Source organism: Camellia sinensis, chromosome 14 (assembly GCF_055761805.1).
Source record: "Camellia sinensis isolate YWXY chromosome 14, ASM5576180v1, whole genome shotgun sequence".
NCBI classification, from domain to species: Eukaryota; Viridiplantae; Streptophyta; class Magnoliopsida; order Ericales; family Theaceae; genus Camellia; species Camellia sinensis.
The window spans coordinates 137,112,611-137,139,010 of record NC_138974.1 but is presented as its reverse complement, the minus strand read 5'-3'; the positions used below and the strand labels follow the sequence as shown (position 1 = coordinate 137,139,010).

Genomic DNA, 26,400 nt, shown 5'->3' with positions numbered 1-26,400 from the left:
GCAGGTTAATTTGAAACCAAAGGTTCCAACCAAAGCTGTATGTGCAGAGCATCTTGAGTTAAGAAAAGAAATATTGACTTTATTGAATCTTCAGAAACAGGTACTTCTACCTAAGGTTCATCTTGAATTTGTATCTTTTTTCGTTGTTCAAAGATTTATATAATTCGAGTTTGCAAATGTTCTGATGTGCTTTGACTGATATTTCAAGGTTGTGAATTTTCTTTATCATGCTTTACCTTTTTATAGTTTATGGAATCCTTAAAGTAACTTTAGGCCATGTTTGGATCTTGGATTTATTGAGGGAAAGCAAAATGAAATAATAATAAAAAAAAAATGGGAAACGACACTGAAGTGAAAGGAGTTAAATTTATTTATTTATTTTTGTTGGCTTAGAAAATTAATAAGAAATGGCTCTGTATATGTGGAAAAACTTCATTTTTTTGTTTGTTTACCCATAAAATTTGAATATATATAAGTAATTTCATTTCCCTTGACTAGTGTAAGATCCAAATATAGCATTAGCAAAACTAGAAATTGGGATAAAGTTGAGAATAAAATCTGATGGGCACAAGATACAAAAGTGTCACGACCCAAACCCGGCCCTATGGGTTTAGCACCGTAACCGGCCAGTAATCCGAGATTACCGAAGGCCTGCTTAACAGAAATACAGTAAAACAGAGTACAGGGCCTGGCGGAAGCCAATACAGTAATTAAACAATGTCCAATGAGCTGTGACAGTCTGTATGCAAAAGATTTTCCATGCATTCATACATAAACGGTACAGAACAGTATGAACAATATTCACATCCATTCAAACTAGGGACTCAACCCTACATAACAGTACAGAAAACATTCCGTCTGTACAAAACAGTACGGTCTATACAAAATTAACAGTCACACAGTACAGGGACCTAATCCCTGTATAACAGTACAGTAAACAGTCAGTCTATACAGAACAGTTAGACAGTACAGAAGACAGGTGGGGGGAACAACCAAAACACCCCCAAGCCATAGCATGGCAACTCGAAACCTCGCAGTGAGGCGCAAAGGCTGGCTTGACAAAACTGGAGTAACCCTGACGCTCCTAGCTCCGATCTGGTGCCTGTACACCTACATATATATATGAGCAGTGAGCTAAAGCCCAGTGAATAACATAAAGCGTAAAGAGGTTTAGAATGAATGTCCTTACAGTAATGAAAACAGTTCAATTCAATCAGTATTTCAGTCGTTCAGTACAGTAAACAGTCATATGTGGTACATCCATTAGCATAACAGTAACAGTAGGTCTTGAAAGACCGAACAGTAATGATGGCCATCAGTCAGTAAACAGTAGTGGCTCCACGAGGGAACCGACAGAGATCTCTGTAACAGTAACAGTAACAGTAAACCGTAGGTACTAAGGATGCCACAGTACAGTTCAGAAATAAAGGACATACATTCATTCAGTAAATAATACCAGTTCAGTAAACAGTTCAGTTCAGTATTCAAAAGATAATCAGTTGAACATATCTTTACACAATTGTTACTCACAGAGTTCTGGGCTACAGTATGCTAGAGCGTGTCTCCCCAGTTGCCAACCCTACACAGTTCACAGGTTGAACACACTAAGCTACACAGTTGGGAAATCTCATAACTTAATCCCTAATTTGCCTTGGTGTGTTCTACAATGATATCCTCATCAAGATGCCTTAAACTAGGCCTAAGAATGCCTAGGATGGGATGAGGATGCAAAAATACACTTAGAAAACATTTCGCAAAGTTTGCTGAAAATAGGAGCCTCGCTCGAGCGAGACTTTCTACGCTCGAGCGTAAGCCCAAAATCAAAGGCTTCGCTCGAGCGAGGAATCCTTCGCTCGAGCGGTCTGCAAAACAGTAAAAGTACTGGATGCTGAAATTTTACGCGCGATCGTCGCTCGATGGTCGCTCGAGCGGAGCCCTGGACAAAGGTGCTCGCTCGAGCGAGGAAGCCAAATCTGGAATTTCCAGATCTGCCTCCCAAGCTCAAACCAAGCATTCAACCACTCCAAACTCGACCTCTTGGGCCCAAATTCTGGAAAACATCATTAAATTCAATGTATAACAAGTTTCAAAGCTCAATTTATGAATTCAAGCCCCAAAGGTGAGTCAATTAAAACCACATTCAAACCCATTTTCAAGAACAACATTCAAACATGTCATGCATGAGTTTCAAACCAAATTAAATCTTCAAAGCTTGTTCAAATGGACTCATTTCTTCAAGAACATGATGAATTCATGGGGTATGACCAAAAGATGGACATGCATGTAACCTTTTGCCATGGAAACAACTCAAATATCTACATTACAAACATGCATGCCTGAAATGAGTTCCAAATCAACACAATGAACCAATTCTAGACTTGAATCACTAGAGGCTCAAGAATCTAACATGAATGAGCTCAAACACATTACAAAGAGGGGTTGAATTCCTTACCTAGAGCTTTAGTTACAAGGTGTGGAAGTTAAATTTGCAACCTATGTTCCAATTCCTTCAATTTCCAAGCAATTCACAAGGTAGAACTCAATTTCTCTCCCTCTCCCTCTCTTGGTCGGTTAAGCACAAGAAAATGGCTGAGCAAATGTGTTTTGATTCAAGTATAAGGCTCAAGTGTGTGTATATGAGATAGTGGCAAAATGATAAATATGGCAAACTCTTTAATTGGCTTATTTTAATCTAATTTAATCATACCTAATCAGTTTTCAGATAAATATACCATAAAATCACATTAATTATGAGGGTCACGGAACATCAATCGGTTTCTAATTCGGCCGCCGATAAGGCCTTCAATTAGCAGTTTAAACATGTAAACATGAACAGATAATCAGATAATCAAACAGATAGAATACAATTAACTAACATATACTCAGTCAATTCAGTTTCAATTTCAGTCAGTCATCAGTTCCGTTTAGCAGTAATCGGTGATTATCGGTAATCAATCAGTCCTTAATCAGTAAACAGTATGAGGGTTGTTACAGTCTCCCCTCCTTATAAAGAGTTTAGTCCTCTAAACTCGAGTTACCTTCATTCTGGAAGAAAACAGGATTCAGTGGAAACAGTTCAGGATATCTTTTGGCCATGTCATCTTCCCTTTCCCAAGTGGCATACACGCCACCGTGGTTTTGCCAGTCAACTTTCACTAACGGGATCTCTTTGTTCCTCAGTTTCTTGATTCGTCTGTTTACAATCTGTATAGGCCGTTCCTCGTAAGTGTAGTCATCACTCAGCACTACACGAGTAGGCTCTATTACATGGAAAGGATCCCGAAGGTAATCTCTCAACATCGAAATGTGGAAGACGTTATGCATATGCTCCATTTCAGGAGGAAGCGCAACTTGATACGCCACCGGATTGATTTTCTCAATGACCTCGTATGGTCCGACGCATCTCGGTGCTAACTTGCCTTTGACTCCAAAACGAGTCTGGCCTTTCATTGGTGTCACTTTCACAAAAACGTGATCACCCACTTCATACTCTCTGTCCCGTCTTCTGACATCTGCATAACTTTTCTGTCTACTCTGTGCAGTTTTCAGTCTTTGCTGTATCAGTTTCACTTTTTCAGTTGTTTCATACACAATCTCGGGCCCAAGCAAAGGCCCATCTCCAACTTCTGCCCAGCAAATTGGAGATCTACATTTTCTGCCATACAACGCCTCAAAAGGCGCCATACCAATACTCGAATGGTAGCTGTTGTTGTAGGCGAATTCAGCTAAGGGCAAGTGACTTTCCCAGTTTCCCTGAAAATCAAGGACACACATTCTCAATAAATCCTCCAGAGTTTGGATGGTCCTTTCTGACTGTCCGTCTGTCTGAGGATGGTAGACACTACTCAGCCTCAATTCAGTACCCAATGCAGTCTGTAGACTCTGCCAAAACCTCGATGTAAACTTCGAATCCCTGTCAGAAACAATAGACACAGGCACTCCATGCAGTCTAACAATTTCATCAATATAGATGACAGCCAATTTGTCCGCATTATAAATCGTCTTGACAGGTAAGAAGTGAGCAGATTTGGTTAGTCTATCAACAATAACCCAAATTGAATCCATACCTTTTCTGGAGCGAGGTAATCCGACGATAAAATCCATCGTGATATGCTCCCATTTCCACTCTGGTATGGGTAGGGGTTGCAATAATCCGGCAGGTCGCTGATGTTCAGCTTTGACCTGTTGGCAATGAAGACATTTGGATACAAAATCAGCAATTTCTTTCTTCATTCCCGGCCACCAGAAATTCTGTTTCAGATCTTGGTACATTTTCGTATTCCCCGGATGGATAGACAATTTCGAATTGTGGCCTTCTTGCAGAACTCTTCTTTTCAGTTCAGTATCATTTGGTACACACAGTCTTTCTTGAAATTTCAGTACATTATTCTCAAATTTGAATCCCGGTCTCGGTTTAGATTCTCTTTCTTCGATGATCTTCTTCAAGAAGTCATCCAGTTGCTGTTTCTCTTTAATCTCTTCAATCAGCGCCGGTTGAGCAGAAATAGCAGCTAAGGTTCCACCTTGTTCTCTCAAAACAATTTCTATTTCAGATTTTTCAAGGTCACAAAGCAACTCTTTCTGTCCTGTAAGTAAACAGGCTAAGTTTCCAATCGATTTCCGGCTCAATGCATCGGCAACGGTATTGGCTTTTCCCGGATGGTACAATATCTGTAGGTCATAGTCTTTAATCAGTTCCAGCCATCTCCGCTGTCTCATATTCAGTTCTTTCTGTGTGAAGAAATACTTTAAACTCTTGTGGTCGGTGTATACTTCACATGTCACCCCGTACAGATAGTGACGTCAGATTTTCAGGGCAAATACTACTGCAGCAAGTTCCAGATCATGGGTCGGGTAGTTCTTTTCATGTGGTCTCAGTTGTCGGGAAGCATAAGCAATAACCTTCCCATTCTGCATTAAAACACATCCCAAACCCTTATGAGAAGCATCACTAAATACAGTATAACCATCCGTACCTGAGGGTAAGGTAAGCACCGGTGCAGTCACTAATCGAGTTTTCAACTCCTGGAAAGCAGATTCTCTTTGGTCAGTCCAGTCAAATGATGTCCCCTTCTGAGTTAACTGAGTCAATGGTAGAGCAATTTTGGAGAAATCTTTGACAAATCTTCTGTAATATCCAGCCAATCCCAAAAAGCTTCGGACTTCAGTCACATTTGTTGGTCTAGGCCAGTTCACTACAGCTTCAATTTTCTGCGGATCAACAGAAATTCCATTTTTGCTAACAACATGCCCCAAAAACATAACATGGTCAAGCCAAAATTCACATTTAGACAGTTTAGCATACAGTTTCTGTTCTCTTAAGGTTTGCAGGGCAAGTCTCAGATGATGTTCATGTTCTTCTATACTTTTGGAGTAAATCAATATGTCATCAATAAATACAACAATAAAGTCATCAAGGTACGGTTTAAAAATTCTGTTCATGAGGTCCATAAAAGCAGCAGGGGCATTCGTGACTCCGAATGGCATAACCAAAAATTCGTAGTGTCCATACCTTGTTCTAAAAGCAGTTTTATCAATGTCTTCCGGTTTAACCTTCAGTTGATGATACCCCGATCTGAGATCAATCTTAGAAAACACTTGTGCACCCTGTAACTGATCAAATAAATCATCAATGCGTGGCAATGGGTATTTGTTCTTTACAGTTACCTTATTCAGTTCACGGTAGTCAATGCACAGTCTCAGTGAGCCATCTTTCTTCTTGACAAACAAAACAGGAGCACCCCATGGCGAAGTGCTAGGTCTGATAAACTTTTTGTCTAACAGTTCTTGCAGTTGCACTTTCAGTTCTTTCAGTTCAGTTGGAGCCATTCGGTAGGGAGCTTTAGAAACTAGTAAGAATTTATGTATTTATTGATTGTTGTTATTTATTACAATTACAAGGATTCCTATTATATAGGAGTGTGTTTGGGAGTAGGTGGAGAGTAGGTGAAGTGGAGGTGGTAGTGGTGTAGTGGGTTAGGTTTAGTGGAGTAGGTGAGGTGGTAGTGGTGGTAGGTTTATGGTAAATTCTAACAGCCCCCCGCAAACTCAAGGAGGATAGAAACTAACCAACTTGAGTTTGAAGAGAGGAACAAAACAAGAAAATACATAAAAATAAAAAAGGATAGGAGACACTGTATGGTCGTGTCAGACCATTGGTGAAGACACTGGATGGTGGTGTCATAACGTTGTAGAGGACACTGTATGGGGGTGTCATAACCATGTAAAAGACAGTTTAGGGGGTCATGTCGGACCGTTGTAGAAGACAGTTTATGGGGTCATGTCGGACCGGTGTAGAAGACAGTTTACGGGGTCATGTCGGACCGTTGTAGCAGATAGTTTACGGGGTCATGTCGGACCGTTGTAGCAGACACTATTGTGACAGTTGTGGTGACAGTTTACGGAGTCTTGCTGGACCCTTGGAGAAACTAACCGGAATCAATGTCGGGACAGTTTACAGAGTCTTGTCGGACCCGTGTAGAAACTAACCGGAATCTATGTCGGGACAGTTTACAGAGTCTTGTCGGACCCTTGTAGAAACTAACCGGAATCTATGTCGGGACAGTTTACAGAGTCTTGTCGGACCCATAAAGGAGCTAACCGGAATCAATGTCGGGACAGTTTACAGAGTCTTGTCGGACCCTTAAAAAATACACTGTATGATGGTGTATATAGGCTGCCCAAATATATATATATATATGGATATATATAGCGAGCTCTCAAAAGTCGCGCCCACTTTATCAAAAGATGTGCCATGAAAAGGCGTGCCAGTTTGTCGGGCGTCAAGAGGCGCGCGATGCGCATGGCTGCCTCGGCTATATAACCAAGACTGAACCTGAGGCTGAGGCAGACAAAAAAAAACCTGCGAAATCCTCTGAAAAATTCTTCGTTGTGCTGAGAGAGAGAGTCTGTAACACTCTGTTGCGAGAGATATTCTGTAACACTCTGTTGCCCAGAAAATGGCCTCGTCTTCCCGGAATCTGCTCACTCTCTTTCCAGACCTCAACGAGTCAACAAGAGAGAAAACTGGTGCGGTGGCACTGGAACCTCAACCAAGCGCCCCGGAGTTTGCTCCGTTGAACTTTCCGATGCGGTCTGTGGAGCAAAGAATGGCAGTGCATTCGGATGTGGAAGCCAATCAGTATACATTGAAGTCATGTGTGGAAACCATGACTGCGGTGACAAACTTGTCGAACCGGCTGCAGAGTAGGGCAAATGAGGTGCAGCAGTTAAACTCCCAGCTGGCTCTGCTCCAACGCATGTATAAGGATGCGCGAGTAGAGATAAATGTGCTAAAGGCTGAAAACAAGGAGCTGAAGCGGAAGGCCACCGTGATGTTTCGTTTTGGAGGTCCGCCATATGCTGCAGTGGAGGAGCAGGGAGTAGTGATCATGCCCAGTGGAGTGGGAAATACGGAGGCAACACCGGCAAGGGCCGCCAGGACGGAGGCAAGAAGAAAAGACCGACGGCAGAGTAGATAAGAAAAAATCCCGCCTGTGGATGTGTTGTTTGTTTTGTTTTGTTTTGTTTTGTTTTTTTTTTGTTTTTTGTTTTTTTTTTTTGTTTTTTTTTTTTGTTTTTATGTAAAACATGTGATCGAGGTTGATCCCTGAGATGAATAAAATATGGTTTGTTGTGCAAATTTGTAAATTTTTTTTTTTTTTTTTTTTTTTTTGAATGAAAAAATTATGTGTGAAAATAATATATTATAACAAACATATATATATATAGTAAAATAAAAGAAAGTGCGCTGGATTATGGCTCCAGGCCTCTTTTTGGTGAAAAGAATCAGAATATATATATATATGATTATTTTTGTATTAAAAAAAAAAAATAAGGAAAAGGCTGAAAATGTTAAAAAAACAAAAAAAATTGTGGGTGTGCTGGAGTGGGTTCAAAAGTGGACTGATAATGAGTACGAAATAAAAAAGAAAAGGAAAGTGGGGAACAAGCACCAATAAGCTTTATAATAAAAAAATTTTGGGCGGTGCGTGCATGTGGACTGTGAATGATGATTTTGGGGTGGAGCTCTAGGTGACACTGATGGCTCCTCTCCGCAATAGTCCAGCTCAGTCTGCAGGTAGGTGAGTATGGCAACAGTGTTTACTCTGGATCCTCCCTCTTGTTGTCTCAAAATCCACTGATAGAGTTTTTTCAGTCCATGGCGTTCACCAGTTTGAAAGCTGAGTTTTTGCTGGTTCATGGCCTGGGTGTAGAGCTGAGAGAGCGAGTTCGCAGCGCTACAAAACGTCGAATACATCGTTCGATCAACCTCGTCGAGGCTCGTCGCCACAGACTTCCTCTTCTTCCCCATCAAGAATCTACAAACCCCCCTTACTTTTCGATTCGATCTCCGCCAAAATCACAAAATCAAATACATGAAATTCAATTCGATAAAATCACGATTCGAATACAGATTTTGCTCTGGCAATCGGTGGGGCTGAAATCGAACTACCTAGAGGGAAACGTTTTGGAGGACAAGGAATTGGAATCCCGGTTCTGTTGTTGCACAAAGTTGGGTTCGTTGTTCCTAAATCCTTGTGCAATATGATAGTTCTGGAGGCTCCTACGAACGGGACTTGACAGAGAACGATGAGGAAGAGAACGATGCTGCTGCGGCTGCCGTTGCCGACTTGGACGACGCCGATGGAGGTGATGATTTACAGAGTGAGGTTGCAGAGACCAAGGTGAAAGGAGAGGAGGTATGTGTTGGGGTCCGGCGGGCGGTGAAGGCAAGGTTGCCGCCCGCCGGAAGATGAAGATCACCTAGAGCTAACCTATTGCTCTGATACCAAGTAAGAATTTATGTATTTATTGATTGTTGTTATTTATTACAATTACAAGGATTCCTATTATATAGGAGTGTGTTTGGGAGTAGGTGGAGAGTAGGTGAAGTGGAGGTGGTAGTGGTGTAGTGGGTTAGGTTTAGTGGAGTAGGTGAGGTGGTAGTGGTGGTAGGTTTATGGTAAATTCTAACAAAACTGGTTGTGTCCCGGGAATCACGTCAACGGTAAATTCAATCTCCCTGTCAGTCAAATCTCCTGGAAGATTATCTGGGAAAACATCTGGAAATTCTCTGACTATAGGAATGCAATTCACATCAGTTTTAACGCTATCATCAGTAGACACAGTCAGTACAGAACACAGATATCCTTTACACCCCTTTCTAATTAATTTAACAGCTTTCACTGACGAAATCAAATACGGAGGAGGTACTACTCCACTCCCATTAAACACAAATTCAGGCAAACCAGGTGGACGGAAAACAACTTGCTTGGTCACACAGTCAATAGTGGCATAATATTTTTGTAACCAATCCATCCCCAATATTACGTCAAAATGATCAATGTTCAATGGCAGTAAATCAATAAACAGATGCATATCCCCAACAATGATTTCACATGCGGGGTACATATAAGCACATGTCATGGATCCCCCTACGGGTGATGATACGGCTAGCAGATAGTTCATAGGTTCTAAGGGTCTATTCAATTTCCGTGAGAAAGCATGCGATACATAAGAATGTGTAGACCCCGAATCAATCAATACATATGCATTTTGTGTACAGATAGAGAGGATACCTGACACAACGGTCTCAGTATTTTGCACGTCTCCCGGTACTAGGGCGAACACTCGGCCCTGCCTCATGGGCTCTTTCCCGGTAGCTCTGGGGTTAGGCTTTGGTGCTACAGTTGATGCTGCTGCGCTTGGTGCAGCTTTACTACTGGCTTGTGGAGCAGAGGGGCAGTCTTTAACCATGTGGGCCACCTTGCCACACCTGTAACAGGCTCCAGATATTCTGTAGCAGACCCCCTTGTGCTTCTTGCCACACTCAGGACAGGGTGGTATGAATCCACTCCCTTGACTGGGGCTAGTTGTTGTCCCCGTATTCTGTTTCTTGTTGGCTGGGTTGTGCTTGCCTTTCTTGAATTTGAAACCCTGCCTTTTACCATGCCATTCAGTTGTTGGTGTTTCAGATTGTTTCACTGCTGCAATGTTCGACTCGGCCATCAATGCCCGGTCGAGGACACCCACAAAAGTCGGTAATTTCAAAACATTTATCCGGTCAAGTATTGCCACATTAAGGCCGCCTTCAAATTTTCTGGCCTTCTAATATTCCGTATCCACTATATGCGGTGCATATCTAGCAAGCTCGGTGAATTTCGTCTCGTATTCCGCAACAGTCATTGTGCCCTGCTTCAGCTGTTCAAATTCAGTCACTTTTCTATCCCTAACACATTGAGGGAAATACTTTTCAAAGAAGGACTCCTTGAACTGAGCCCAAGTCATAACGGTATTTGTATCACGGATTAACATCCACCACCTTCTAGCCTCTTCTTGCAGGGTGAAGGTAGCTAACAATACTTTGTTCGCTTCTGAGCACGGAAACACTTCGAATAATTTTTCTGTTTCCAGAACCCAAGCTTCAGCTTTTAACGGTTCAAGGCCTCCCTGAAAGGATGGCGGTTTCATCTTGCTGAATTTATGGGTGAGAGCAATAATATCCCCATCATCCACATTCGCATTAGGTTCCGGCTGTACCGGAGGAGGAGGAGGTGGGGGCGGTTGGTTCTGTTGTTGTTCAAGTCTAGCAGTTATCAGTTCTATCATTCTTTCCATTCTTTCCATTCTTGCCTCGGTAGACGAGGATTCAAGTTCATTTGCATTGTCCATTTCACTATAAGTAGTTATAACAGTTTTAAACATAAGCAGCCATTTGTTTAACAGTTTAACACATTAGCATGTATTCAGTCATAACATAACCACACACTTATCATGCTCATGAGATGCCCTAATAACTTTTCTAGGACACCCTATAGCTCATTTGGACACGTGTGTGCGGTATAACTTGTGGTTAAGTATCGCTCTGATACCACTCTGTCACGACCCAAACCCGGCCTTATGGGTTTAGCACCGTAACCGGCCAGTAATCCGAGATTACCGAAGGCCTGCTTAACAGAAATACAGTAAAACAGAGTACAGGGCCTGGCGGAAGCCAATACAGTAATTAAACAATGTCCAATGAGCTGTGACAGTCTGTATGTAAAAGATTTTCCATGCATTCATACATAAACGGTACAGAACAGTATGAACAATATTCACATCCATTCAAACTAGGGACTCAACCCTACATAACAGTACAGAAAACATTCCGTCTGTACAAAACAGTACGGTCTATACAAAATTAACAGTCACACAGTACAGGGACCTAATCCCTGTATAACAGTACAGTAAACAGTCAGTCTATACAGAACAGTTAGACAGTACAGAAGACAGGTGGGGGGAACAACCAAAACACCCCCAAGCCATAGCATGGCAACTCGAAACCTCGCAGTGAGGCGCAAAGGCTGGCTTGACAAAACTGGAGTAACCCTGACGCTCCTAGCTCCGATCTGGTGCCTGTACACCTACATATATATATGAGCAGTGAGCTAAAGCCCAGTGAATAACATAAAGCGTAAAGAGGTTTAGAATGAATGTCCTTACAGTAATGAAAACAGTTCAATTCAATCAGTATTTCAGTCGTTCAGTACAGTAAACAGTCATATGTGGTACATCCATTAGCATAACAGTAACAGTAGGTCTTGAAAGACCGAACAGTAATGATGGCCATCAGTCAGTAAACAGTAGTGGCTCCACGAGGGAACCGACAGAGATCTCTGTAACAGTAACAGTAACAGTAAACCGTAGGTACTAAGGATGCCACAGTACAGTTCAGAAATAAAGGACATACATTCATTCAGTAAATAATACCAGTTCAGTAAACAGTTCAGTTCAGTATTCAAAAGATAATCAGTTGAACATATCTTTACACAATTGTTACTCACAGAGTTCTGGGCTACAGTATGCTAGAGCGTGTCTCCCCAGTTGCCAACCCTACACATTTCACAGGTTGAACACACTAAGCTACACAGTTGGGAAATCTCATAACTTAATCCCTAATTTGCCTTGGTGTGTTCTACAATGATATCCTCATCAAGATGCCTTAAACTAGGCCTAAGAATGCCTAGGATGGGATGAGGATGCAAAAATACACTTAGAAAACATTTCGCAAAGTTTGCTGAAAATAGGAGCCTCGCTCGAGCGAGACTTTCTACGCTCGAGCGTAAGCCCAAAATCAAAGGCTTCGCTCGAGCGAGGAATCCTTCGCTCGAGCGGTCTGCAAAACAGTAAAAGTACTGGATGCTGAAATTTTACGTGCGATCGTCGCTCGATGGTCACTCGAGCGGAGCCCTGGACAAAGGTGCTCGCTCGAGCGGGGAATCCTTCGCTCGAGCGAGGAAGCCAAATCTGGAATTTCCAGATCTGCCTCCCAAGCTCAAACCAAGCATTCAACCACTCCAAACTCGACCTCTTGGGCCCAAATTCTGGAAAACATCATTAAATTCAATGTATAACAAGTTTCAAAGCTCAATTTATGAATTCAAGCCCCAAAGGTGAGTCAATTAAAACCACATTCAAACCCATTTTCAAGAACAACATTCAAACATGTCATGCATGAGTTTCAAACCAAATTAAATCTTCAAAGCTTGTTCAAATGGACTCATTTCTTCAAGAACATGATGAATTCATGGGGTATGACCAAAAGATGGACATGCATGTAACCTTTTGCCATGGAAACAACTCAAATATCTACATTACAAACATGCATGCCTGAAATGAGTTCCAAATCAACACAATGAACCAATTCTAGACTTGAATCACTAGAGGCTCAAGAATCTAACATGAATGAGCTCAAACACATTACAAAGAGGGGTTGAATTCCTTACCTAGAGCTTTAGTTACAAGGTGTGGAAGTTAAATTTGCAACCTATGTTCCAATTCCTTCAATTTCCAAGCAATTCACAAGGTAGAACTCAATTTCTCTCCCTCTCCCTCTCTTGGTCGGTTAAGCACAAGAAAATGGCTGAGCAAATGTGTTTTGATTCAAGTATAAGGCTCAAGTGTGTGTATATGAGATAGTGGCAAAATGATAAATATGGCAAACTCTTTAATTGGCTTATTTTAATCTAATTTAATCATACCTAATCAGTTTTCAGATAAATATACCATAAAATCACATTAATTATGAGGGTCACGGAACATCAATCGGTTTCTAATTCGGCCGCCGATAAGGCCTTCAATTAGCAGTTTAAACATGTAAACATGAACAGATAATCAGATAATCAAACAGATAGAATACAATTAACTAACATATACTCAGTCAATTCAGTTTCAATTTCAGTCAGTCATCAGTTCCGTTTAGCAGTAATCGGTGATTATCGGTAATCAATCAGTCCTTAATCAGTAAACAGTATGAGGGTTGTTACAGTCTCCCCTCCTTATAAAGAGTTTAGTCCTCTAAACTCGAGTTACCTTCATTCTGGAAGAAAACAGGATTCAGTGGAAACAGTTCAGGATATCTTTTGGCCATGTCATCTTCCCTTTCCCAAGTGGCATACACGCCACCGTGGTTTTGCCAGTCAACTTTCACTAACGGGATCTCTTTGTTCCTCAGTTTCTTGATTCGTCTGTTTACAATCTGTATAGGCCGTTCCTCGTAAGTGTAGTCATCACTCAGCACTACACGAGTAGGCTCTATTACATGGAAAGGATCCCGAAGGTAATCTCTCAACATCGAAATGTGGAAGACGTTATGCATATGCTCCATTTCAGGAGGAAGCGCAACTTGATACGCCACCGGATTGATTTTCTCAATGACCTCGTATGGTCCGACGCATCTCGGTGCTAACTTGCCTTTGACTCCAAAACGAGTCTGGCCTTTCATTGGTGTCACTTTCACAAAAACGTGATCACCCACTTCATACTCTCTGTCCCGTCTTCTGACATCTGCATAACTTTTCTGTCTACTCTGTGCAGTTTTCAGTCTTTGCTGTATCAGTTTCACTTTTTCAGTTGTTTCATACACAATCTCGGGCCCAAGCAAAGGCCCATCTCCAACTTCTGCCCAGCAAATTGGAGATCTACATTTTCTGCCATACAACGCCTCAAAAGGCGCCATACCAATACTCGAATGGTAGCTGTTGTTGTAGGCGAATTCAGCTAAGGGCAAGTGACTTTCCCAGTTTCCCTGAAAATCAAGGACACACATTCTCAATAAATCCTCCAGAGTTTGGATGGTCCTTTCTGACTGTCCGTCTGTCTGAGGATGGTAGACACTACTCAGCCTCAATTCAGTACCCAATGCAGTCTGTAGACTCTGCCAAAACCTCGATGTAAACTTCGAATCCCTGTCAGAAACAATAGACACAGGCACTCCATGCAGTCTAACAATTTCATCAATATAGATGACAGCCAATTTGTCCGCATTATAAATCGTCTTGACAGGTAAGAAGTGAGCAGATTTGGTTAGTCTATCAACAATAACCCAAATTGAATCCATACCTTTTCTGGAGCGAGGTAATCCGACGATAAAATCCATCGTGATATGCTCCCATTTCCACTCTGGTATGGGTAGGGGTTGCAATAATCCGGCAGGTCGCTGATGTTCAGCTTTGACCTGTTGGCAATGAAGACATTTGGATACAAAATCAGCAATTTCTTTCTTCATTCCCGGCCACCAGAAATTCTGTTTCAGATCTTGGTACATTTTCGTATTCCCCGGATGGATAGACAATTTCGAATTGTGGCCTTCTTGCAGAACTCTTCTTTTCAGTTCAGTATCATTTGGTACACACAGTCTTTCTTGAAATTTCAGTACATTATTCTCAAATTTGAATCCCGGTCTCGGTTTAGATTCTCTTTCTTCGATGATCTTCTTCAAGAAGTCATCCAGTTGCTGTTTCTCTTTAATCTCTTCAATCAGCGCCGGTTGAGCAGAAATAGCAGCTAAGGTTCCACCTTGTTCTCTCAAAACAATTTCTATTTCAGATTTTTCAAGGTCACAAAGCAACTCTTTCTGTCCTGTAAGTAAACAGGCTAAGTTTCCAATCGATTTCCGGCTCAATGCATCGGCAACGGTATTGGCTTTTCCCGGATGGTACAATATCTGTAGGTCATAGTCTTTAATCAGTTCCAGCCATCTCCGCTGTCTCATATTCAGTTCTTTCTGTGTGAAGAAATACTTTAAACTCTTGTGGTCGGTGTATACTTCACATGTCACCCCGTACAGATAGTGACGTCAGATTTTCAGGGCAAATACTACTGCAGCAAGTTCCAGATCATGGGTCGGGTAGTTCTTTTCATGTGGTCTCAGTTGTCGGGAAGCATAAGCAATAACCTTCCCATTCTGCATTAAAACACATCCCAAACCCTTATGAGAAGCATCACTAAATACAGTATAACCATCCGTACCTGAGGGTAAGGTAAGCACCGGTGCAGTCACTAATCGAGTTTTCAACTCCTGGAAAGCAGATTCTCTTTGGTCAGTCCAGTCAAATGATGTCCCCTTCTGAGTTAACTGAGTCAATGGTAGAGCAATTTTGGAGAAATCTTTGACAAATCTTCTGTAATATCCAGCCAATCCCAAAAAGCTTCGGACTTCAGTCACATTTGTTGGTCTAGGCCAGTTCACTACAGCTTCAATTTTCTGCGGATCAACAGAAATTCCATTTTTGCTAACAACATGCCCCAAAAACATAACATGGTCAAGCCAAAATTCACATTTAGACAGTTTAGCATACAGTTTCTGTTCTCTTAAGGTTTGCAGGGCAAGTCTCAGATGATGTTCATGTTCTTCTATACTTTTGGAGTAAATCAATATGTCATCAATAAATACAACAATAAAGTCATCAAGGTACGGTTTAAAAATTCTGTTCATGAGGTCCATAAAAGCAGCAGGGGCATTCGTGACTCCGAATGGCATAACCAAAAATTCGTAGTGTCCATACCTTGTTCTAAAAGCAGTTTTATCAATGTCTTCCGGTTTAACCTTCAGTTGATGATACCCCGATCTGAGATCAATCTTAGAAAACACTTGTGCACCCTGTAACTGATCAAATAAATCATCAATGCGTGGCAATGGGTATTTGTTCTTTACAGTTACCTTATTCAGTTCACGGTAGTCAATGCACAGTCTCAGTGAGCCATCTTTCTTCTTGACAAACAAAACAGGAGCACCCCATGGCGAAGTGCTAGGTCTGATAAACTTTTTGTCTAACAGTTCTTGCAGTTGCACTTTCAGTTCTTTCAGTTCAGTTGGAGCCATTCGGTAGGGAGCTTTAGAAACTAGTAAGAATTTATGTATTTATTGATTGTTGTTATTTATTACAATTACAAGGATTCCTATTATATAGGAGTGTGTTTGGGAGTAGGTGGAGAGTAGGTGAAGTGGAGGTGGTAGTGGTGTAGTGGGTTAGGTTTAGTGGAGTAGGTGAGGTGGTAGTGGTGGTAAGTTTATGGTAAATTCTAACAGCCCCCCGCAAACTCAAGGAGGATAGAAACTAACCAACTTGAGTTTGAAGAGAGGAACAAAACAAGAAAATACATAAAAATAAAAAAGGATAGGAGACACTGTATGGTCGTGTCAGACCATTGGTGAAGACACTGGATGGTGGTGTCATAACGTTGTAGAGGACACTGTATGGGGGTGTCATAACCATGTAAAAGACAGTTTAGGGGGTCATGTCGGACCGTTGTAGAAGACAGTTTATGGGGTCATGTCGGACCGGTGTAGAAGACAGTTTACGGGGTCATGTCGGACCGTTGTAGCAGATAGTTTACGGGGTCATGTCGGACCGTTGTAGCAGACACTATTGTGACAGTTGTGGTGACAGTTTACGGAGTCTTGCTGGACCCTTGGAGAAACTAATCGGAATCAATGTCGGGACAGTTTACAGAGTCTTGTCGGACCCGTGTAGAAACTAACCGGAATCTATGTCGGGACAGTTTACAGAGTCTTGTCGGACCCTTGTAGAAACTAACCGGAATCTATGTCGGGACAGTTTACAGAGTCTTGTCGGACCCATAAAGGAGCTAACCGGAATCAATGTCGGGACAGTTTACAGAGTCTTGTCGGACCCTTAAAAAATACACTGTATGATGGTGTATATAGGCTGCCCAAATATATATATATATATGGATATATATAGCGAGCTCTCAAAAGTCGCGCCCACTTTATCAAAAGATGTGCCATGAAAAGGCGTGCCAGTTTGTCGGGCGTCAAGAGGCGCGCGATGCGCATGGCTGCCTCGGCTATATAACCAAGACTGAACCTGAGGCTGAGGCAGACAAAAAAAAACCTGCGAAATCCTCTGAAAAATTCTTCGTTGTGCTGAGAGAGAGAGTCTGTAACACTCTGTTGCGAGAGATATTCTGTAACACTCTGTTGCCCAGAAAATGGCCTCGTCTTCCCGGAATCTGCTCACTCTCTTTCCAGACCTCAACGAGTCAACAAGAGAGAAAACTGGTGCGGTGGCACTGGAACCTCAACCAAGCGCCCCGGAGTTTGCTCCGTTGAACTTTCCGATGCGGTCTGTGGAGCAAAGAATGGCAGTGCATTCGGATGTGGAAGCCAATCAGTATACATTGAAGTCATGTGTGGAAACCATGACTGCGGTGACAAACTTGTCGAACCGGCTGCAGAGTAGGGCAAATGAGGTGCAGCAGTTAAACTCCCAGCTGGCTCTGCTCCAACGCATGTATAAGGATGCGCGAGTAGAGATAAATGTGCTAAAGGCTGAAAACAAGGAGCTGAAGCGGAAGGCCACCGTGATGTTTCGTTTTGGAGGTCCGCCATATGCTGCAGTGGAGGAGCAGGGAGTAGTGATCATGCCCAGTGGAGTGGGAAATACGGAGGCAACACCGGCAAGGGCCGCCAGGACGGAGGCAAGAAGAAAAGACCGACGGCAGAGTAGATAAGAAAAAATCCCGCCTGTGGATGTGTTGTTTGTTTTGTTTTGTTTTGTTTTGTTTTTTTTTTGTTTTTTGTTTTTTTTTTTTGTTTTTTTTTTTTGTTTTTATGTAAAACATGTGATCGAGGTTGATCCCTGAGATGAATAAAATATGGTTTGTTGTGCAAATTTGTAAATTTTTTTTTTTTTTTTTTTTTTTTTGAATGAAAAAATTATGTGTGAAAATAATATATTATAACAAACATATATATATATAGTAAAATAAAAGAAAGTGCGCTGGATTATGGCTCCAGGCCTCTTTTTGGTGAAAAGAATCAGAATATATATATATATGATTATTTTTGTATTAAAAAAAAAAAATAAGGAAAAGGCTGAAAATGTTAAAAAAACAAAAAAAATTGTGGGTGTGCTGGAGTGGGTTCAAAAGTGGACTGATAATGAGTACGAAATAAAAAAGAAAAGGAAAGTGGGGAACAAGCACCAATAAGCTTTATAATAAAAAAATTTTGGGCGGTGCGTGCATGTGGACTGTGAATGATGATTTTGGGGTGGAGCTCTAGGTGACACTGATGGCTCCTCTCCGCAATAGTCCAGCTCAGTCTGCAGGTAGGTGAGTATGGCAACAGTGTTTACTCTGGATCCTCCCTCTTGTTGTCTCAAAATCCACTGATAGAGTTTTTTCAGTCCATGGCGTTCACCAGTTTGAAAGCTGAGTTTTTGCTGGTTCATGGCCTGGGTGTAGAGCTGAGAGAGCGAGTTCGCAGCGCTACAAAACGTCGAATACATCGTTCGATCAACCTCGTCGAGGCTCGTCGCCACAGACTTCCTCTTCTTCCCCATCAAGAATCTACAAACCCCCCTTACTTTTCGATTCGATCTCCGCCAAAATCACAAAATCAAATACATGAAATTCAATTCGATAAAATCACGATTCGAATACAGATTTTGCTCTGGCAATCGGTGGGGCTGAAATCGAACTACCTAGAGGGAAACGTTTTGGAGGACAAGGAATTGGAATCCCGGTTCTGTTGTTGCACAAAGTTGGGTTCGTTGTTCCTAAATCCTTGTGCAATATGATAGTTCTGGAGGCTCCTACGAACGGGACTTGACAGAGAACGATGAGGAAGAGAACGATGCTGCTGCGGCTGCCGTTGCCGACTTGGACGACGCCGATGGAGGTGATGATTTACAGAGTGAGGTTGCAGAGACCAAGGTGAAAGGAGAGGAGGTATGTGTTGGGGTCCGGCGGGCGGTGAAGGCAAGGTTGCCGCCCGCCGGAAGATGAAGATCACCTAGAGCTAACCTATTGCTCTGATACCAAGTAAGAATTTATGTATTTATTGATTGTTGTTATTTATTACAATTACAAGGATTCCTATTATATAGGAGTGTGTTTGGGAGTAGGTGGAGAGTAGGTGAAGTGGAGGTGGTAGTGGTGTAGTGGGTTAGGTTTAGTGGAGTAGGTGAGGTGGTAGTGGTGGTAGGTTTATGGTAAATTCTAACAAAACTGGTTGTGTCCCGGGAATCACGTCAACGGTAAATTCAATCTCCCTGTCAGTCAAATCTCCTGGAAGATTATCTGGGAAAACATCTGGAAATTCTCTGACTATAGGAATGCAATTCACATCAGTTTTAACGCTATCATCAGTAGACACAGTCAGTACAGAACACAGATATCCTTTACACCCCTTTCTAATTAATTTAACAGCTTTCACTGACGAAATCAAATACGGAGGAGGTACTACTCCACTCCCATTAAACACAAATTCAGGCAAACCAGGTGGACGGAAAACAACTTGCTTGGTCACACAGTCAATAGTGGCATAATATTTTTGTAACCAATCCATCCCCAATATTACGTCAAAATGATCAATGTTCAATGGCAGTAAATCAATAAACAGATGCATATCCCCAACAATGATTTCACATGCGGGGTACATATAAGCACATGTCATGGATCCCCCTACGGGTGATGATACGGCTAGCAGATAGTTCATAGGTTCTAAGGGTCTATTCAATTTCCGTGAGAAAGCATGCGATACATAAGAATGTGTAGACCCCGAATCAATCAATACATATGCATTTTGTGTACAGATAGAGAGGATACCTGACACAACGGTCTCAGTATTTTGCACGTCTCCCGGTACTAGGGCGAACACTCGGCCCTGCCTCATGGGCTCTTTCCCGGTAGCTCTGGGGTTAGGCTTTGGTGCTACAGTTGATGCTGCTGCGCTTGGTGCAGCTTTACTACTGGCTTGTGGAGCAGAGGGGCAGTCTTTAACCATGTGGGCCACCTTGCCACACCTGTAACAGGCTCCAGATATTCTGTAGCAGACCCCCTTGTGCTTCTTGCCACACTCAGGACAGGGTGGTATGAATCCACTCCCTTGACTGGGGCTAGTTGTTGTCCCCGTATTCTGTTTCTTGTTGGCTGGGTTGTGCTTGCCTTTCTTGAATTTGAAACCCTGCCTTTTACCATGCCATTCAGTTGTTGGTGTTTCAGATTGTTTCACTGCTGCAATGTTCGACTCGGCCATCAATGCCCGGTCGAGGACACCCACAAAAGTCGGTAATTTCAAAACATTTATCCGGTCAAGTATTGCCACATTAAGGCCGCCTTCAAATTTTCTGGCCTTCTAATATTCCGTATCCACTATATGCGGTGCATATCTAGCAAGCTCGGTGAATTTCGTCTCGTATTCCGCAACAGTCATTGTGCCCTGCTTCAGCTGTTCAAATTCAGTCACTTTTCTATCCCTAACACATTGAGGGAAATACTTTTCAAAGAAGGACTCCTTGAACTGAGCCCAAGTCATAACGGTATTTGTATCACGGATTAACATCCACCACCTTCTAGCCTCTTCTTGCAGGGTGAAGGTAGCTAACAATACTTTGTTCGCTTCTGAGCACGGAAACACTTCGAATAATTTTTCTGTTTCCAGAACCCAAGCTTCAGCTTTTAACGGTTCAAGGCCTCCCTGAAAGGATGGCGGTTTCATCTTGCTGAATTTATGGGTGAGAGCAATAATATCCCCATCATCCACATTCGCATTAGGTTCCGGCTGTACCGGAGGAGGAGGAGGTGGGGGCGGTTGGTTCTGTTGTTGTTCAAGTCTAGCAGTTATCAGTTCTATCATTCTTTCCATTCTTTCCATTCTTGCCTCGGTAGACGAGGATTCAAGTTCATTTGCATTGTCCATTTCACTATAAGTAGTTATAACAGTTTTAAACATAAGCAGCCATTTGTTTAACAGTTTAACACATTAGCATGTATTCAGTCATAACATAACCACACACTTATCATGCTCATGAGATGCCCTAATAACTTTTCTAGGACACCCTATAGCTCATTTGGACACGTGTGTGCGGTATAACTTGTGGTTAAGTATCGCTCTGATACCACTCTGTCACGACCCAAACCCGGCCTTATGGGTTTAGCACCGTAACCGGCCAGTAATCCGAGATTACCGAAGGCCTGCTTAACAGAAATACAGTAAAACAGAGTACAGGGCCTGGCGGAAGCCAATACAGTAATTAAACAATGTCCAATGAGCTGTGACAGTCTGTATGTAAAAGATTTTCCATGCATTCATACATAAACGGTACAGAACAGTATGAACAATATTCACATCCATTCAAACTAGGGACTCAACCCTACATAACAGTACAGAAAACATTCCGTCTGTACAAAACAGTACGGTCTATACAAAATTAACAGTCACACAGTACAGGGACCTAATCCCTGTATAACAGTACAGTAAACAGTCAGTCTATACAGAACAGTTAGACAGTACAGAAGACAGGTGGGGGGAACAACCAAAACACCCCCAAGCCATAGCATGGCAACTCGAAACCTCGCAGTGAGGCGCAAAGGCTGGCTTGACAAAACTGGAGTAACCCTAACGCTCCTAGCTCCGATCTGGTGCCTGTACACCTACATATATATATGAGCAGTGAGCTAAAGCCCAGTGAATAACATAAAGCGTAAAGAGGTTTAGAATGAATGTCCTTACAGTAATGAAAACAGTTCAATTCAATCAGTATTTCAGTCGTTCAGTACAGTAAACAGTCATATGTGGTACATCCATTAGCATAACAGTAACAGTAGGTCTTGAAAGACCGAACAGTAATGATGGCCATCAGTCAGTAAACAGTAGTGGCTCCACGAGGGAACCGACAGAGATCTCTGTAACAGTAACAGTAACAGTAAACCGTAGGTACTAAGGATGCCACAGTACAGTTCAGAAATAAAGGACATACATTCATTCAGTAAATAATACCAGTTCAGTAAACAGTTCAGTTCAGTATTCAAAAGATAATCAGTTGAACATATCTTTACACAATTGTTACTCACAGAGTTCTGGGCTACAGTATGCTAGAGCGTGTCTCCCCAGTTGCCAACCCTACACAGTTCACAGGTTGAACACACTAAGCTACACAGTTGGGAAATCTCATAACTTAATCCCTAATTTGCCTTGGTGTGTTCTACAATGATATCCTCATCAAGATGCCTTAAACTAGGCCTAAGAATGCCTAGGATGGGATGAGGATGCAAAAATACACTTAGAAAACATTTCGCAAAGTTTGCTGAAAATAGGAGCCTCGCTCGAGCGAGACTTTCTACGCTCGAGCGTAAGCCCAAAATCAAAGGCTTCGCTCGAGCGAGGAATCCTTCGCTCGAGCGGTCTGCAAAACAGTAAAAGTACTGGATGCTGAAATTTTACGCGCGATCGTCGCTCGATGGTCACTCGAGCGGAGCCCTGGACAAAGGTGCTCGCTCGAGCGGGGAATCCTTCGCTCGAGCGAGGAAGCCAAATCTGGAATTTCCAGATCTGCCTCCCAAGCTCAAACCAAGCATTCAACCACTCCAAACTCGACCTCTTGGGCCCAAATTCTGGAAAACATCATTAAATTCAATGTATAACAAGTTTCAAAGCTCAATTTATGAATTCAAGCCCCAAAGGTGAGTCAATTAAAACCACATTCAAACCCATTTTCAAGAACAGCATTCAAACATGTCATGCATGAGTTTCAAACCAAATTAAATCTTCAAAGCTTGTTCAAATGGACTCATTTCTTCAAGAACATGATGAATTCATGGGGTATGACCAAAAGATGGACATGCATGTAACCTTTTGCCATGGAAACAACTCAAATATCTACATTACAAACATGCATGCCTGAAATGAGTTCCAAATCAACACAATGAACCAATTCTAGACTTGAATCACTAGAGGCTCAAGAATCTAACATGAATGAGCTCAAACACATTACAAAGAGGGGTTGAATTCCTTACCTAGAGCTTTAGTTACAAGGTGTGGAAGTTAAATTTGCAACCTATGTTCCAATTCCTTCAATTTCCAAGCAATTCACAAGGTAGAACTCAATTTCTCTCCCTCTCCCTCTCTTGGTCGGTTAAGCACAAGAAAATGGCTGAGCAAATGTGTTTTGATTCAAGTATAAGGCTCAAGTGTGTGTATATGAGATAGTGGCAAAATGGTAAATATGGCAAACTCTTTAATTGGCTTATTTTAATCTAATTTAATCATACCTAATCAGTTTTCAGATAAATATACCATAAAATCACATTAATTATGAGGGTCACGGAACATCAATCGGTTTCTAATTCGGCCGCCGATAAGGCCTTCAATTAGCAGTTTAAACATGTAAACATGAACAGATAATCAGACAATCAAACAGATAGAATACAATTAACTAACATATACTCAGTCAATTCAGTTTCAATTTCAGTCAGTCATCAGTTCCGTTTAGCAGTAATCGGTGATTATCGGTAATCAATCAGTCCTTAATCAGTAAACAGTATGAGGGTTGTTACAAAAAGAGTGGTCATTTTCGATGGGCCAATTATTAAGGAGGGTGTGACCTATAGCTTAGGGCAGCATGGTTAAAATGGAGAAATGCATCAAGATTGTTGTGTAATTGAAGAATTCTTATTAAGTTGAAGGAAAAAATTTGTGATGCTATAAGACCTACTATGATGTACAACATGTTGGTGGTTAAGAGAAAAACATGTTCAGAAAATGTGTAACAAATGAAAATGTTGGGATGTATGAGCGATGGAATTCCTTGTTGGCTGTCTATGAAATATTCGTTTGGCAGTAAACAGGTTCTTATATAGAACCATTCGCAGGCGCAAATGGTAGCATAGTTGTATAGTCATTTCAGCTAACGTAGCTTCCTCTGCCCCTTGGGACCAACAAGGAATAGTGGTGTTACAAGAAAAGATAATGGTTGTGTTTGGCAAGCACTAGAAATGGATTTCTGAAGCGTGGACATCCTTTTACCTAATATATATATTCTTGTTTCAGGGGATTTCTAAATTGGACTTCTAGTAGAAGTGCAGTCTCTCTCTCTCTCTCTAAACATTAACATTCCTTTCATGTGTGACCTTGGAAACGTTTATTAATACCATATGGATTCGCGAACAGGGGAATGTCCGTGTGATGACAGTAGCATCTAGAGTTTTTTTTTTTAAATAAGTTTTTTATTTCTAGTTTTCGGTGGTGTTGATGGTATTAATCATCTTTGACATCTTGGGTCCTTGTCTGTTTTGTGATCAGTTGCAAAATAAGGAGGCAGAAGGTTCTTCTTATCGTGACGGTTCATATGCTGAAACACCAAACACACCTAAGGTATGTGTGTTGTTTTAGATCCTGTTTTTCACATGTCACACACACACTCTTCCACCCAGTGTATTTGCCATCTAGTTGTGAGAATATGCTTACTTCCTATGCAATGTGAAAGTCTGGTTTCTATATGTTAACAGCGTTTCCAACGTGTTGTTGATCAGGAACGCACATTCATTCCTGAGCCCTTTAGTTTCGGAGGTAACATTTTAAGTGATAAGGGCCATTTGATCTTGGCCTTCTTTTTATTTATTGATTTATTCTCATTTTTGTTTGTCATATTCAATTTTTCGGATGAAATCAATCTATATATTTCTCCATTAATTTCGATGTCATTGAAATTGCAGGGGAAAGAGTTGGTAAAAGGGACCAGAAGCGGAAGGTACACACCTATTCTGTGTATTTCATTTCAGGCATCTCAATGTATTTTATGTCTGGTTCTTTTCTTCAGAATTGGGGAATGTTAACTTTCTTGACAATATTGGTTTTCTAGGCACCTGGAAGGTTGTCCGATGCTCCATCATCACCAGCTCAGTCTAATAAAAGGCCTCGAAAGTTAAAGGCTTCTGATGGATAAATTGGAAGGTAATTTTCTTGGTCACACACTATCAATTTATTACTATTACTATTATTATTATTATTTTTTTTTTTTTCAAGCTCCATGATTCAGTGAGTCATCAAATGTCAGTTAAATGATCAGTCTAGCATTTCTATGATTCTTTAATTCAAATACATATGTTTGGAAATTATACTTGAAATAATTGCTTTGCTCTGTGCAAGTATTTTTTACTACTATTGAATTGAAGGAGTGTTGTATGTGCTTTTATAATGTTGCAAGGGCAGGCTCAAGATTAGCCCAAAGCCTCTTGTGGGTTCAACTTAAATAGGCAAGTTTCAGGCGGCAGCATTGGTCTTAGGGCATGTGAGCATGTCATAGCCTGGCGGAATGAGAAGCATGGACAAAGAGGCCTCTGCTGTTGCAAGATTAGAAATCTCACAATGTGAATGATTGATGATCTGTGTTGTACAAAGCACCACCAGAAACTGTTAGAATGGTCAACTACTTCCATTCCTACCTCCTCCACTTCCATTCCTACCTCCTCCAGTTCATTAGTTGTGTATGGCATTAACTTAAAATAGTTTAATCTTAATACATTCTGTTTGTGAACAAATTTGGTTTTTACCAGAAAATTATGTTGTGATTTCTGACGCCTTTTATTGAACTCGTTTTACTAATTAACTCGGGGCAGTAATTTTCTCAGCTAAAATGGTTGGACCTATTGCCCGTCCCTCTCCAAGACAGGGAGTCTGCACCTGTCATGTGAAAATAATAATAAGAGAGTTGATGATTTGCACACAGTTGTTTTTGGTTCTTTGGTTCCGTCCCATGGCAGCCTATGTGTTCCTCTTTTACCATGCATATTAGGAAAGGCATGGCATCTAACAGGTTGTTCACATATTGGCTTGGGAAGGGATTTGGCTACTATTGCAAAGAACCAAAGCCTCGGGCCAGAGGTCAATTGGAGTACCAAGTCAGCTCTAGGCAGTTTTGCAGTAAGGGGTGGTAAGCGAGTCAGTCTAACACAATTGTGGATTGTTTAAATTTAATTTAATTTTTTAATCAATTTTTAAAATGTATTTAAATATGTTTATTTTATAATTTGGGAGTCAGATTTGAGTAGAATAATGGGTTCTTAATATGATAATTTAACAAATTTTTTAATAATGTATTTAAATTTAATTTATTTATATTTTGAGTTGATTGTAAATAAAGTTAAATCAGTTTGACTATAAAATGAGTGCGATAAGATTGATTTTTTTGGTATTGTTCTAAAAAATTTTTTTACAAAAATATGATAAGTAATTTTTTTTTTAATGTATTAATGATAAGACTTAAAGGTTAGTTTGGTTTGATTTTGTTAATTTTCTGTTTTTTTTTTTTTTTTTGATAAATAAATTTT

The 26,400-nt window shown here is 41.2% G+C and overlaps 1 protein-coding gene across 2 annotated transcripts in view; it reads left to right on the top strand.

Annotated features, from left to right (window-relative positions):
- LOC114261210 (SWR1-complex protein 4) overlaps positions 1-25,611 on the top strand; it is a 37,121-nt gene extending 11,510 nt beyond the window's left edge. The window contains exons 12-17 of one of the 2 annotated variants that reach the window (XM_028201444.2): positions 5-100; positions 24,374-24,445; positions 24,604-24,640; positions 24,787-24,821; positions 24,933-25,024; positions 25,283-25,611. In XM_028201444.2, the coding sequence (XP_028057245.2) occupies positions 5-100; positions 24,374-24,445; positions 24,604-24,640; positions 24,787-24,821; positions 24,933-25,016 (324 nt within the window). In that variant the 3' untranslated portion in view covers positions 25,017-25,024; positions 25,283-25,611. Of the gene's footprint in view, positions 1-4; positions 101-24,373; positions 24,446-24,579; positions 24,641-24,786; positions 24,822-24,932; positions 25,025-25,282 lie in introns of both variants that reach the window. The other variant, XM_028201443.2, reaches the window with a different exon arrangement.
- The last annotated feature ends 789 nt before the right edge of the window (positions 25,612-26,400 follow it).